This window comes from Pelophylax lessonae (assembly GCF_965119305.1).
Source record: "Pelophylax lessonae genome assembly, chromosome: 8".
Taxonomy (NCBI): Eukaryota; Metazoa; Chordata; class Amphibia; order Anura; family Ranidae; genus Pelophylax; species Pelophylax lessonae.
In genome coordinates, this window is record NC_138775.1 from 66879374 (window position 1) to 66895402 (window position 16029).

Here is a 16029-nt window from a genome sequence, read left to right on the forward strand (position 1 = left end):
TATTTTTAACAGATTTGTAAGTATGGGCCCCTTGGTAGCCCCTTAGTGTTTTGCATTAGTACGTTGTTATCTTCTATCTTTATTACATACCACAAACTATTTTATTTTATTTTATAGACTTTATGTATCGCTTTAACCCCTGAGGAATGAAACAGTTGTTCACGAAACACGTTGGGCTACCAGGATGCATTTTTATACCTACCATGGATTGTTCTATGGAATACTGTACCTGACTATGAATATATAATATTATATGTATAACATCACAAATCTGTTTGACAATAAGGTACTTGTCCGTGTTTACTTGTTGACATTGTATGTACCAGTAAACTTGCATTTTATAACTCATCATTGGGAGCGCCGCACCTCATTTAAAGTCCCAAGGGCAAACCGTTGCAACTTTCTATGTTAATCAGTGAATACTAGCAATTTTAACATCAAAATGGAAAAAATACTTGACTATCAAGGCTAGATCATTTAAGCCAGTCTGACACAATTTCCTGTCTGAGAACATAGGAACCCTAATTTAATGTTCACAATCCAAATGCTGACCATATACTGTAATTAGACACTTCTTTTGCATGTTATAAATTTATCTAAATATCAAAATCACGTGACTGACCCTTGTTGGCACAAGCCATCCATTTTAGGTTATCTGCAAAGGCAGCTTCTCTTCCAATCAAGTATGTGAATATCCGAACCTAGAAAAGTAGATAAATGTGTGTTAGAATAAAAGAACATTTGCTTTTATTATTTTGTTTTAAATATAACATTTTGGAAAATATAACTTAACTAAAATGTTAAAAATATCTCCGTGCAAATAAAGAAAGCATTGCCTATTTTTTAAGACCTAAATCCTGTCAAATTGATTCTGTTGTGGAAGGGTTATGAACTCAGTGAAGTTATTATCACTGTTTGTGTTCCCATTGGAAATATTTCCTTTCCGCTGTTTTCCAACAAATGGGTGTCATGGGAAAGGTAATGAAGAGAAATCTTCCATTGGGGACACATCCAGCCAAAAAAGCTTAATGAGTAGGTAGTTAGCAAGCATACTATTCTATATAGAGTGTAGTGCCAGTAGGGTCAAAAGGAAATAGACTCTTCATTTAGGATGAAAAAAGGTCTTAAATAATTCCTAAGAGATGTAAAATCCAATGAATTTGGGGGATCTGTGTCACCCTTATTATTGCTCTAGCAAATCTGATTCCTTCTTTTGAACTATAAGGTGATGCCCCTCAATTTAGAGTGGTGTGTTTGCTATCTATTTTATGCACTAGCTGTCCAAGCTTGATCTCATCATTAGAAGCGGGCAACCTGCAAGCACAGTGGCTTACCTGCTAAAAATCCGCACCCATGTTTTGTAGCACCCTTCTAGGTAGGTACCAGTTAGATAAGTGTTTTTGATAGGCGAATTCAGTTGCCACACTTTAGACAGTGTGGCTATAATTTTGTGTAAGTAAAACCATAGTGGCTCACTGTACTCAGTAAGCTGTAATTGTTTAGTTAGGCCTGATCTGTGTGCTCTACTGCTTAATTAATCCAGATAACTTGAGACGTTTCAGGATAATAGGTGTGGAGCTATGCAGATGGCAGCATGAATATTGATACAGCCCCAGCCTATCCCAGAGAGGCAGGCTCTGTAGGCATGCTGGGTGACTGAATTTATTCTGAGAGCAGATAGAGCTCTGAGTCTTGTCCCAGAGTTGAGGAGTTCAGCCTGAGGGGGGCATGCTGCCCTCTCAGGTACAAGCTGCCATAAAGGGGATCTTAGGTAGGAGACCTGAGGGGAAGAACACTTAGACCCAGGTGCCTGGAAGAAGCTGGTTGAGGATTGCTGTCTGCCATAAATTGGCCTGGTATCACTGGAAGGCATTGCTTGGAAGTTTGGAAGGGGGCTCCATCTATCCTTGGGCCTTGTGGGTATAGACATTGAAAGATCTTGGGAACCTTGTGCTTTAGCTACTCCTCTGGTACCTTGTTATAGTCAGCTGTGGGTCTATAAAAGGGGACACTAGCTTTGTCCAGACATTTGTCTTTATCCAGACATTGTCCTACTTAAAGGCACTGTGCTTTATTAGCTCTGCTTCTACTTTAAAAGTTGTCTACTTTTTGTCACAAGCCCGGACTCAATAGTACATAGTTTTTATCTTTGGAGTATCCCACCACTTCCCTCATCCCTATCCAAGTTTTCCAAAAAATAAAACAGCATCCCCTAGACTGGTCTTTGGAAAAGAGTGGTTCCTACGTGAGTAGCACTTGCCTACCTGTTTACCTATAGCTAACTATAGTTATAGTATAGTTAGGTCTGACAATTTATATAGCAAAAATAAAAGAATGGAATATTAGACAAAACACTTTGGGCACCATGAACAGAGAAATTATGCAGAATTATGCAGCTACCTGCATTGCAACCAATTGTGGGTGTGGCCAAATTCTGGTAGCATTGGCGGGGCTTAAAGGGGTAAGATTAACTTAAGTCTGAGATAATGCTGCTGTGAATCAAGAGTGAATAATTTACAGCGTGCAGGGGTCAAGGGTAAATATCACATAGAGTGCAAGTCTCAGAGGAATGTAACACATAGCGTGCCATGGTCAGGGGTAAGTGAAGCATAGATTGCAGGGATCAGGAGTTAGTAAGACACAAACTGCAGAGCTCAGAAGTAGATAATGCACAAATTGCAGAGCCCAGGAACAAGTAGCTTAGGAGAAGGATCTTGGCGTAGTCCCTGAGGAGAAGGACTGGCATAAATGGAACATGCAAAACCACAAAGGCATTTTAAATGTTGCTTTGATTGAAGCTGGATATAAAGTGCATGTCCGGTGGTATTTGGTCCCGGAGCGCCTCTTGAAAATGTATCCAGGCTCTTTGGCCTTCTGTTTCAGGGGTTGTGGCAAGATAGGTACGTTCCAGCATGTTTGGTGGACCTGCACTAAAGTTCAGTGCTTTTGGATGAGGGTGCATTTATTTATATTTACAGTCACAATGGTTAATATTACTAAAGACGCAAGAATCCCCCTACTGAATAAACCAGTGGACAATGTCCCACGACACACACAGACCTTAATATATATTTTATGTTCCTAGTGGCCAAAATTGCCATTGTGACCTCATGGAAAAGCCCAGTTATAGATATAGCTTTAATGAAGCGTAAACTCATGTGGATAATGTGAAATGAAAAAATCGTGAGTGTTTTGCGAGACAAGCAACCCCACTAATAAAATATGCTCCCTCTGGCTTGCCTATCTGCAGGTTCCAGATACACAGAGCTGACTCCAGGAATGGTTGTTGGATATATCCCGGACTGACTCACCATCTTCTACCTTCTTTCAGTTATTCTCCCTTCTAGTTAACCTAGTAGTAATTTCCTCTTCTTCTTTTTTCTTCATGTATGTTATCAATGATATTGATACTGGGGTGGGGGTCTGTCCTCTAATAGTTGGGATTGATGTTTGACCATGGAAAGTGATTTTGGCATCCCATAATGCAAGTTGAATGTTCTACCAGTTTTTGGACCATTTTATAGTACATATTTTTCATGTATATTTTTTTGGTTTATATTATTGGCTTGGTTATTATATTATTGGCTTGAGCACGATATGGCCATATGGTGGGACCAAACCCCCATTTTTATTTATGGACTCTCTTCAGATTTGGTAGTAATTTCTTTTGCATTTGCGCGCTATTCTTTTTCAATATATATGTCTTTTGGTTCATAGCTGCAGCAGCTTTGGAAATACATGGGTATGCTCCCCCAAATTTTTTGCCTGTTTATTATATATTATTGTACACCACAGACAGTCTTGTTCAGCCACCCTTGTAAAGGCCCTTCTATCTCTAATGGGCCTTTGGGTTCATATTAGACAAATGTTTGTCTGTTCGTTCTTCTGGTTAATGTATGCAGATATGAGACTTCATGGACAAATCACTTCATTTGTAATGGTTTTATCAGGTCTCCCCCCCCCCCCCAAATTGTGCATCCTCTGATATTTGTAAAGAGCTTTGCAAGGAATGCTCGCCGTTCTGCTTTGTACTGTTTTCTTTTTTTATTCTGGGAAATTAATTAATAAAACAATTGAAACAGAAAAAAACCAAATAGATAAAGCCTTTACACCCAGTCCTGCTATAAGAAATTGCATTCACCCAAAAAAATTCACCCCATTCTAATCCTGAGAGGCTTGAAGTCTAAGGAAAATATTGGCTCCTTTTTTCCAATGTTGGTACAGCAAAAATATGCAGTATGATTAACATACAGCATATTTACTGGTATTATTTCTCTAATTATCAGTTTGGTTGGGAGTTCATACAACATTTTTCTTGAAAGCTTTCATCTATATCCATATTTTTAAAGGTTTTTCATTTCAGTCAGTAAAATCACAACCCATGTCCTCCAGCAAAACTATTATCTGCCTCATAATGACACCTATTACTTACCTACTGCCTCTAGTGCAGTGTGTCATTCCTATAAAACTCATTCCTATTACAATTTTATAAGATGTGAAGGTATATTCATGCAGAACGTTGTTCCCAAACTAGGAAGATGCACATACAGCCAGCTAATACCCTGTAAGTAGCAAAGCTTTTTGGAAATGGAACTGACCTACATTAAAGCAAAAAGTATGAAAGTACTTGGATTCTAGGCTCAATCTGTACATAGAGCTTTGACCTGTGCCCAAGGCAAAATGAACTACAGGCAAACAGCTACATACATAGATGAAATACATATATCGGAGCTGTTTTACCTGACAAAGGATTTGTATTTCTTTCCATTCAGTCACTCTTCCTGGCAAAGATGGGGACATGTTATTTATTTTTCTACAATTTCATGTTCACTTACAGGTACACTCCCCACTTACCTGTGACTGGACAGTTAAAGAAAAAGGTAGCACATTGATGAGCTCATATTTCTGTCATTCTGTTCTCCCCTCCTATCAGCATGCTCCTTACACTGCAAGATAACTGATTGGCTCCTTGTGCTTCTTCACCCTTGCTCCTGCTTAGCTCTGCTGTACAAAGACTGCAAGAGGCTGATTCCGAATTAAATGTAGGCACTTGCACTGCTTGCACTTAAAAATGCATTTAATGATGTATTAAGAATTATAAAGCTACATTTATTTGTAGTTTTTATATCTGCTTAGGGTTAAACTTTAAAGCTGAACTCCAGGGTTAATATATTTAGCATACTGACATTGGGCCAGCTCGGAATATGTAAGTATCCATATATGATACCTGATCAGCCTCTATGGAAGCTATAAATCACTGTGATGCCTTAAACTTTCACAGTGCTGGCCGCCATTTTTTTGGGTGCTGTACTGAGTGACTGTCCTACTGCATAGTAATCATAGTGGGCATTTACTTGACACATCGTTCATTCAAAAAATGCTTTGCATTAGTTGGCAAAAATGCAAGACTCTGAAGGGCAGCTATGCCAAGTGAGCAACACCATGTAGTTACTATGCAGAAAGGCAGATGCTCAGGATGGAACCCCAAGGATCGCAGCCATCACTGTAGTAGCTTGGGCTGCTATAGTGATTTACAGCTTCCACAGAGGCAGATCAGGTATGATATACAGTATGCATACCTATATTAGACCAAGCTGTTCTATTGCAAGTATGCAAAATATAAATTCACTAAAGTTCAGCTTTAAAGTAAACCTGTCATAAAAGACATATGGGTCCTGCCACTGCAGATCCCTCTCTGAAAAGACTAGTGCTTGGTTGTTATAGTGACCCTTAGGGATTTAGGGATGGGTAAACGGTTCACCGAACACCCGAATAGGCAGGGTGTTCATCCCGACAAACACCTTGTATTGCTGCGCCCTGATTGGGGAAAAGCTTTGCCTAATCAGGGTGCAGTATAAGATGGTTGTTAACCCCTTTAGCCCCGGAGGATTTTCCTGCTTAACGTCCAGGCCACTTTTTGCAACTTGGCACTGCACGACTTTAACTGACAATTGCACTGTCATGCAACGCCGTACCCAAACTAAATTTACGTCCTTTTTTTCCCCACAAACAGAGCTTTCTTTTGGTGGTATTTGATCACCTCTGCACTTTTCATTTTTTTGTGATATTAATAAAAAAAGAGTGAAAATTTTGCGAAAAAATATTGTTTTTTTTTTTTTTCAAAATTGTCACTCTTTTTTTCGAAAATGAAGAATCGCACAGGTGATCAAAATACCACCAAAAGAAAGCTCTATTTGTGGGGAAAAAAAGGACATAAATTTAATTTGGGTACAGCGTCGCACGACCGCGCAATTTTCTGTTAAAGTAACACAGTGCCGAATCACAAAATTTTTCCTGGTCAAGAATGGAGTAAAATATTCCGGTCTTAAAGTGGTTGAAAATACACTCATTGAGAATTTTTTTGTCAAAGACATGTAGCTAAATACATTTTGGCCTAAATATATGACAAAAATTTAATATATTGGATATTTTTTAACTGTCAAAGTAGAAAATGTAAATTTTTCACATTCTGATATATAACATTCCCCCAAAAAAATTTACAAATCAAAATGTTTTAACATTTTAGGCCAATTTGTTTTCTGCTACATATTTTTGGTAAAAAAAATCACAATAAGTGTATTTTGATTGGTTATTGCGTTTATTAACTACGGGAAAGATTTGTCATTTTTATTGTTTATTTTTTTTTAGTAGTAATGGCGGCGATCTGCGATTATTTTTTTTGCGGAACTGCGACATTGCGGCGGACAGATCTGACCCCTGACAGAAGTTTTGGACACTGTTGGAGGGACCAGTGACATTACTACAGTAATCAGTGCTATAAATATGCACTGTTACTGTAATAATGACAGTGGCAGGGAAGGGGTTAACACTGTTGATGATCAAGGTGTTAAATGTATGCCTCATGCTAACTGACGTGTGTGGGGGAGGGGATTGTGTGACACAGACACAGATCGCAGCTTCAGCTATCCAAAATACACTGAATGGGGACAGCTAAAATGGAACCACCCACCTTCCTTTTACCCTCCCTCCACCACCTGTCCAGGTACACTCCCCCCAATTAAGGTAAGCACTCTCAGATGGAGCATATAAATGCTCCGAGCTAAATATGGCTCATTACCTTTGGGTCATTACAGAGAGATCTGCTGTCTTTGCTCCGCATTGGATTCCTGACGAGGTAGGTGGATTTTGGACACCCACTCCCCTTTTTTCCCAACTATATCCCAACTAATACATGAAAAATGATCTGCTATGGCTAAACTTCCCCCCACTTGTGCATCCTTGACAGGTGTGGACCCATCCCCTCTTGTGTGCTCCTCGTGAACACGATGTGGATATGGCCATTGGGGAATAGAGGGAACTGTCAGTGGTAGCACCAATACCCTAACAGCGTGTGAAGGGACTCATATCCTCCTGAGTCTGCATGCTATATATATGTGGACAACATCACAGTGCAACACAGTCAGACTGCATGAATATGTGGTATCTTTTTATCACACAAACGGTCATCTCCCTAGTACATCCTCTGTAAGGAGACAACTGGAAGGACGTTTTTCGTTCCATACTCCCCCTAGGGGTAAGTTGATATCCTTACAGCTATTTGTCTACCCTTAAGGATATACACACGTATATATATAGATGCCTATCATGGGTATCCTCTACCCTTATGGGATTATGGGGACTCCCTATTGATGATGAGATATATTTTTTGCCTCTCTGCCTATGTACTTGATGTACTTGTTCAAGATAATATTATTTATACTTTATACATCCCTAGATATACAAGTGGTGAGAGCACGGTTGTTTGTATATAACTTCCCTGAAGAAGGAATTATATGAATAAAAAATTCCGAAAAATGTTGGAGGACACACTCACCGGCCTCGTGAACCCCTAATGTATTATCCCTATCAGGATATGTATATGGAAAGTTATTGAACTTTTAAATTTCACTCATTGTATGTTATCTGTTGGATTTTAATACAAACTAATAAATGTTGAATTTTATATACTCCTTTCTATACTCTTTACTACTACATTGACTATCTCCAGCCCTTCCACTCAAATTCCCCAGGGACATTTATGGTTGTTTCTTTCTATGCTGAATCCTGTAACCTGTCCCTGCCTGTCACAGAGGAGATCTGCCCGCTTTGTTTACACAAGCGGGCGGATTTCGTCACTCTGTCCCCGATGATCGGGGAAGAGCGGCGGTGATCACGAGTCTCCAGCAGCGCGCGCACGTCGCAGAGAGGGGGAGGAATACAGCGACGTAGGTATACGTCGCTGGACCCAGGAGAGCCGCACTGCCGCAGTAGTCTCCATGTGAGCAGTCGGCAAGCGGTTAAGGAGCTTCCGAGCCGTGGCGTCTTTAACAACCGATGAGTCATCAGCTGTCACTGGGTTTCCCCGCTGACAACTGAACAAAAAAAAAGAGCTGGTGAAAAAAAGATTCCTTTAAATATAGTGTCTGGGGGGGGGGGGGTCCCCTCAATGTGCCTGTAAAAAATGAGTCAAATCCCATTTAAAATAACTCTGGGTTACCATTGCCGGCTCCCAGCTATTAAAAAAATTAAAGAAAGAAAGGGCAATTGGTCCCCCAGCCCCAGACATTTATCCGGGCACACAACCTGGCAGGTCAGGAAAGGGGAGGGGACGACTGAGCACCCCCCCTCCTGAACCATACCAGGCAACATGCCCACAAGATGAGGGGTGTTCTGGGGCAGGGGGGGCCTGCCCCACCTCACCCCACTTCAGAGCACCTTGTCCCTATTTTGATGGGGACAAAGGCCTCTTTTCGACATCCCTGGGCTGTGGTTGTCGGGGTCTGCAGGTGGGGGCTTATCAGAATCTGGAAGCCCCAGATCCTGCCCCCCCCCCCATGTGAATGGGTATCAGGTACATCGCACCCCTACCCAGTCACCAAAAAAGTGTACAAAAAAAATAAACACACGAGACAAGTCCTTTATTCAAAATAACAAAAAAATAAAAATAGTGTCCCCCGATGTAAATCCATTGTCAATCACGCTGCCCGCCAACCCTAAAAAAAAATGTAGCTCTCATTGAATGCTTCCCGCGGTCTGCCTATTCTCAGTTTGACAGTTCTTATATAGGTAATGGGCAGGACCATACTGGTGACATCACCGGGTGGTTCCCCCCTCTCGTGACATCACGAACTGGTGCATGCTGGGTCGATGACATCATGGGAGGAGGGCCACCAGGTGAGGTCACTGGTGTGGCCCCGCTTATTCCCTATATAAGAACTGTCAAAACGCAAATAGGCAGATTGCGGGAAGCATTCAATGAGAGCAGAGCTTTTTTTTTGTCGCCGGGTGCGGCAGGCGGCGTGATTGACGATTGATTTACTTTGGGGGACAAAATTTTTTTATTTTTGAATAAAGGTCAAAAACTATCGTGTGTTTATTTTTTTGAACACTTTTTTGGTGAATGGGTAGGGGTACGATGTACCCAATACACATTCACATGGGGGGCCGGGATCTGGGGGCCCCCTTATTAGAGAGGGCTTCCAGACTCTGATAAGCCCCCCCACCCACAGACCCCGACAACCACAGCCCAAGATTGGGGTCTGACCCCGACAACCACAGCCCAAGATTTGATGGAGGTCCTTGACCCCATCAAATGGGGACCAAAGTGCTCTGGGAAGGGGGGCAGAGTTTGAGGGCATGTGGCCGGGTATGGTTCAGGAGGGGGGGGGATGGCTTGCTCATCCCCTTCCCTCCCCTTTCCTGACCTGCCAGGCTGCATGCCCAGATAGGGGTCTGGTATAGAATTTTGGGGGGGCCCCATCATGTTTTTTTTTTTTTTTGCATGGGATTCCCCTAAAACCCATACCAGACCTGAGGGGCCTGGTATGGACTGGGGGGGGGGGGGACACCACACCACTTTTCCCTTTAATTTTTTTAATAGCTGGGAGCCGGCAAGTGTTTACCCGCTAGTCATTTTAAATGACTCATTTTTTTTCTTTAGAAATGTCATTTTTGCTGTAGCAAAATCTATACATGCTACAGATGAGCCACTTTACAGGAACATTAAGGGGACCCCCCGGGCACTATATTAAAAGGAATTTAAAAACTTTTATTGTTGCACTTTAAGCATCATTAAAATCACTGCTCCTGAAAAAACTATCGCTTTTACAATTTTTTTTTTTTTATTGATCAATGTGCCCCAGGGCAGTACCCAGACCCCCATACCACTTTTACGGGCAATTACTTGCATATAAGCTTTCAAAATTGGAATTGGAACTTCGGATTTTTCTTGTTTGGCTCCCATGGATTTCAATGTGGTTCACCGTTCGGGTTAGAACATTTCCCCTGATCGGGAGTTCTGCTGGCCCATCCCTAGTGGCCCTTTGACTTTGATTTGCTGACCTGGAACAAATATGCAGATCAATGAATTCAGGGCTCCATATTTTCAAAAAATTAATTGTGCTACTACCCCTGTAATCCAGAGTAGCTGGAAAGACTATTATTCAGTAACCAATCAGGAGGCTCCACAAGCCAGCGATGTAGATTTGAAACAAATGCAATCGGTGACTTAGATCCTTTACTGCATAATATCCATTTTTTAGTATACGCAGGGGTAAAAAAATCTAGACGGCAAGCAGCTTACATGTTTTACCCATCATGGGGCCTTAATCATAGCTCAGATAGGTCTTTGACGCAAAGGAGAAAGCATGCAACCCAGAAGGGAGGTTGAGTCATCAAGAAAAATAAGATTTTTTAGGCTGATTTGCATGAATACTGAGGTAACTATAGCACAGAACATAGCATTTTAGTCTTACAACAATTAATTATTAGGTTACTTAGGGTGCAGTTAAGCTTTGACTTGGGCAAATGTCAAGGTTCCTTGAAAAGATACAGAATTGTACAAATGTGCCCAAATGCCAGCAAGCTTTGGATTTGAGTCTACACTTTAATTTACTCTGTGCTGGGCTGTAACCTCTGCAAGGACCCAGCAGAGGCACTGTTGAACAAGTTCCCTGAAGGTGTTCCGTGTTCCAAGGTAAAATGATTCACTTTCATTTTTACTGCTAAAAAATAAATTGCTCATTCCTGGAAGTTCCCCACACTAAACTTCTCAGAAATTCATTCCCAAATAAATGGAACCATGATAAATGAAAAATTATCACCTATTGCTACAAACACTCATGCTAAGTTTCTCAAAAACTGGTCCCCATGCATTTTGTACTTACAATCAAATCAAATAAGTTTGAGTCTTCAAGTCACTGATACACCAACCCAGCCCATATAGGAGGGGGGGGGGGGTTACTCCTCTTCACCTCTCACCCCTTTTCCCCTGCCTCATTTCTGTATTCTTGTCCTTGCACTAAATTCCCCTCCTCTTTCCCCTTCTTTCTCGCTTTATTTAGCTTCCCACTCTCCTCACTACTCTTAGGCTGGCCATACACTATACAATTTTCTTATTCAATTTCCTTTAGATTTACCTTAAACTATGTAGTGCAAGGGCCTGCCTGATTGCATACAAATTGAAAGTGTTTAGGTTTGACCCTATATTTCATGGTTTTGGTAAATCTAAAGGAAAGTTGAACAAGAAAATTGTATAGTGTATGGCCAGCCTTACTCTACTATTCAACTCATTCAACTATTACTACTATTCAACTCACAAATGAATAACTAATAATGAATAACTAATAATTAGATGTCCCTTTGATAATGTCAATGACCGTAGAAATGTGGAAATTTGCATCGCACTTTTGTATATTTGCCTGTGTTGAACTATACGATAGGATTTAAGTCGTATGTTAATAACATTTCACAATGCCTTTTTTGGCATGTTATAGCCAAAACATTTTCTACAACCTATATTGTGGAAAACTACTATTGAGCAATGCCCCTACTGTTTTTCTTTTTGCATTAAAAAATGGTCAATAAACATAATTGAACAAGAAAGACTGGATGTAGGATTCAAGGAGTCCCACATGCATTTATTTGAAAGCCAACACAGGTACTTCCAGGCACCAAAAGGCACCCACGCTATCACTGCCTAATAATCTTTGAATTTTTTTAAGCCAGGTCAAATTAATTTTAGCGTGGAGCCTGTGTGTTGTCCATTTGCTTCCACTGGATTCTTCTATGCTTTTTTGGCTACCCACCACAACCTTAAAACATACTTGCAGGAAAGAATGGATCTATCACAAACCTGAAACAAATGAAGAAAATATATAAGCAAATTAACCTTCATGGAAACCACCTTCTGAACCCACATTTTTCAGTAATGCCTCGAACACACACAACGATTATCGGCCGACCGATCGTCCGACTTTTGTCCAGTGTTGTTGTGTTGGTTGAAATGTGCTCTAGACTGCACACACATTTTCTCGGCCAACAAAAACCAACTTCAGAAGTGATGTCATGTGCTTGTTTTCTTTCCGTGTGTTTTTTCTTCTCTGAGCATGCCCAGTCTTGCTCATCAGATTTTTGTCTGCCGAAATCTGTACTGACTGCATGAAAATCGGCCGTTATGTTGACGGCCAACAAAAATTTTATAGCCTGCACACCAGATTTTATTCGGCCGAAAAGTCGGAGTCGGTTGTTGAAAGCATCATACTAACAAGCCGAAAATCGGCCGATCCGACGTTGGCCGAAAATTCACGGCCAATTATCGGATCAGATTTTATTCGGCCGAAAAGTCGGAGTCAGTTGTTGAAAGCATCATACTAACAAGCCGAAAATCGGCCGATCCGACGTTGGCCGAAAATTCACGGCCAACTATCGACGCGTGTGTACGGGGCATTAGATATCCTATTGCAATGCAACTCTAAGGTCCTAGTAAGTCATAAGTCTGTGTGAAGTAAGCCTTAGAAAAGTGTGAGTGGAAGAGTTATGCTCATATTTAATGAAACCAGATGCTTAATCAGCCCACCAGGTTCCACTTACAACTTAAATATCCATTTTGGCTGTATGGATGCTGTAAAAAATCATCCACAGCTGCACGCATCCACCATATTAAACATCTCCCCCTTGCGTTGGTATTGTCCAATAACATTTGCTATGTCATAGACACCATGGGGTTGATTTAATAAAGGCAAACTTACTGTTCACTTTGCAAGGAAAGATGCACTTTGCAAGGCTATTTACCCCAGAGCTTAGTGAGGTGAGGCTCTGCTGACTTCCGTCATCCAATCACGTGCAAGCCAACATCCTGTTTTTTCTTTGCACATAATTGGGTATTCTTTGCTAAGTGAAGTTTTACCACATTCACTAAATTCCGGGGAAAATTCCCTTGCAATGTGAAACTTTCTTTGCAAAGTGAACAGGCTATTTGCTTTTAGTAAATCAACCCCAGTATGTAAGTTTATTGCAAATGGTATAATGACTGAAAGTCTGGCCTGAAGAAGATCATCATGAAACCCTGAAAGATGATGTTTGGCAATAGATCATAAAACTATTTTTGGAAAGTAATCTCATGCTATCTTTTACTCACATTGAAAACTCCTCATGCAAAAACCAAAGGTACTGTGCTTTTTATTTATGAGCTTGAGGTAGAAAAAAGATAGGTTCATGTATCAACAAGCTGCCACCAATATCCAGATTGGTGACTGCATTAAAACATGAGAACAGAGAAGCAGAGCTGCAGTCATGAAAGACTTTTTATTATGTCTATTTTCATCATAACAAATTATAATTTTACTATGAAAAATAAAATGTATAGACAGTTCAAAAATGTATTTGCATGTAAATTATATGCTGAATTTAACTTAGAGTTTTAAACATAAAAGCAGCTTCCTCTCACCTCAAATCCTCAGCAGAAGACCCATCACCTTCAGTCAGCTGCAGAAGGCCCTCCTGCCTTCAATCCCCTGCAGAAGGCCCTGTCATCTTCAACCTCTCAAGAAGGCCTTCTCACCGCCAATCCTCAGCAGAAGACTGATCACATTCAATTCCCTGCAGAAGGCCCTCTCACCTTCATTCATCTGCAGAAGGCCCTCTCGCCTTCAATCCGCTGCAGAAGGCACTCTCACCTTCAATCTCCTACAAAAGGCCTTCTCACCTTCAATCATCTGCAGAAGGCCCTCTTGCCTTCAGTCTCCTACAGAAGGCCCTCTCACCTTTAATTTATCTGTAGAAGGCCCTCTCACCTTAAATTATCTGCAGAAGGCCCTCTCACCTTCAATCATCTGCAGAAAGCCTTCTCGCCTTTAATCCCCTGCAGGAGGCATCCTCACCTTCAATCTCCTACAAAAGTCCTTCTCACCTTCAATCTTCTGCAGAAGGCCCTCTCACATTCAATCCCTTGCAGAAGGCCTTTTGCTTTCAACCCCCTGCAGAAGACCCTCTTACCCCTCCTAAGGGATTAATTATGATCAGCATCATTCGACACATGTCCTCTGAGCCTAGGTGGTCATGGAAACTCCCCCAAAGGTGCATCGTCACTCATCCTAGGCTCAGAGGTTTATTACACTGAAATGTGTTGTTCAGTAAGACTACTCAGTGCCACCTAAGGAGATAAGGAAGGGACTGTGACATCACTAAACCAATCAGTAGACCATTGTAAAAAGTAACCTAAGCTTTAATTTAAAAAACAAAAGTGCAGGGGAACTTGGGAAGGAGAGGGAGGGTTATTTCAAAGCAAGCAATCTTTAAAGGCAGAAAAAGGTGTGCCTAGTATTTAAAGGCCCAGGCCAAACAACACAGAATTTTTTGTTTTTGGAACATACTGGAGAGTTAAACCACCTGAAAGTTTCTCACATCACTCAGGGACTCCATTGGTGATTTCTACACTTTTGAGTTCATGGGTTTGCACATCTGTGTGATCATTCTGTTGTGTCTCTGTCTCCCTGCTAAATTCTTTATTAATGCTAGATTGTATACAATGCAATAAGAGATGCTAGAATATGGAAGGTGGACAGCAACACTAAAAAAAAAATCCACAGGGAATGGGAGCAGAGTCTAGAATTATGCAAGATATGTCACTGTTGAAAATAAATAAATAAATAAATAAAACAGGGACTGACTGACCCACCAGGTTCCAATTGTAACTAAAATAGCACTTCAGTACACACTAGCCCTTTAAAAAAGTTTGTAATATTTTTTAAAGTAAATAAGTTTATAAAGTTTATAAACTACTAATTTATTGTAATGTGTTTAATGCTTATCTTTTCACCATATGTGCCAACCTTGGTTAATTAATAAAATCTTTTTTTGTTCTTAGTTCTATGATTCTGCAATTCCTATACAGCTGTTAATCCATCCAGCAGTTGTAAAGGAGAAATTATTCAGACGTGACTGCAGTCACCTACCTAATCTTCTTTGCACAATATCACATCGCTTTCAACAGTTTACCTGTTATTAAAAATTAAATCTGACTTTTCAGGCACAACAGTCTAGCAGCCTACCTACTCCTACAGAGAAATTAAGAGAGCCTAAATATTTAATATGCTGGTGTAATTAGCTACAAACTGTTACCTGATTTCTATCTGTAAGTGAAAGGGAAAAGACTCCAGAGGCCCTAAATTAACCTCTGTCTTTTCTACTGCTTGTGAGTTAAATTACCAACTGTAATTAGACTGTTCAAATTGCATCCGAAAAGAATTTCTATTACCGCATTATTAAAAACCTAAAGCCCCCCTGGGACCAGACAAATTATCCACCCTGTGATGTGTTTGTCCTGATCCACTATACACGGCTGCCAAGTGGGTAAGCTTGTACTTAAGACAAATTAATGACAACTCAGAGCGGGCCAGCTGCCCCTTTGGCATGGGATAGCCACGAAGCTGTCATGTGACTTCAGTAACACAGCTGGCTGAAAATGACTGCTTCGGTCAATGCAGCTGCTGAGGTGTGTGCACACTTTAAATAAAGAAATCTTGGGATGACAGGCTAAAGCACCAAAAAAATATATATATGTATATATATTATGACCATCATGTCTGCTATATACAGAGTAAAGTACATACAGAATACAGAGTAAGGTACGCTCCAAGCATAATTGATAATTAAAGTTGGGGATGCATGCTGAGAGCAAATCTGGTGAGTATTTTTTTTTTATTTAGGCTTTACTGTGCTGCACTAACCTACCCTACCCTGCTTTGCCTG

The 16029-nt window shown here is 40.7% G+C and overlaps 1 protein-coding gene across 4 annotated transcripts in view; it reads right to left on the reverse strand.

The window, feature by feature from the left end:
- The window catches only part of CACNA2D3 (calcium voltage-gated channel auxiliary subunit alpha2delta 3), a 1429924-nt gene that overhangs the window by 576837 nt on the left and 837058 nt on the right, over positions 1–16029 (reverse strand). For all 4 annotated transcript variants that reach the window (XM_082265096.1, XM_082265095.1, XM_082265094.1 and 1 more), the window contains one exon: positions 623–701. In XM_082265096.1, the coding sequence (XP_082121222.1) occupies positions 623–701 (79 nt within the window). The remainder of the gene's footprint in view (positions 1–622; positions 702–16029) is intronic.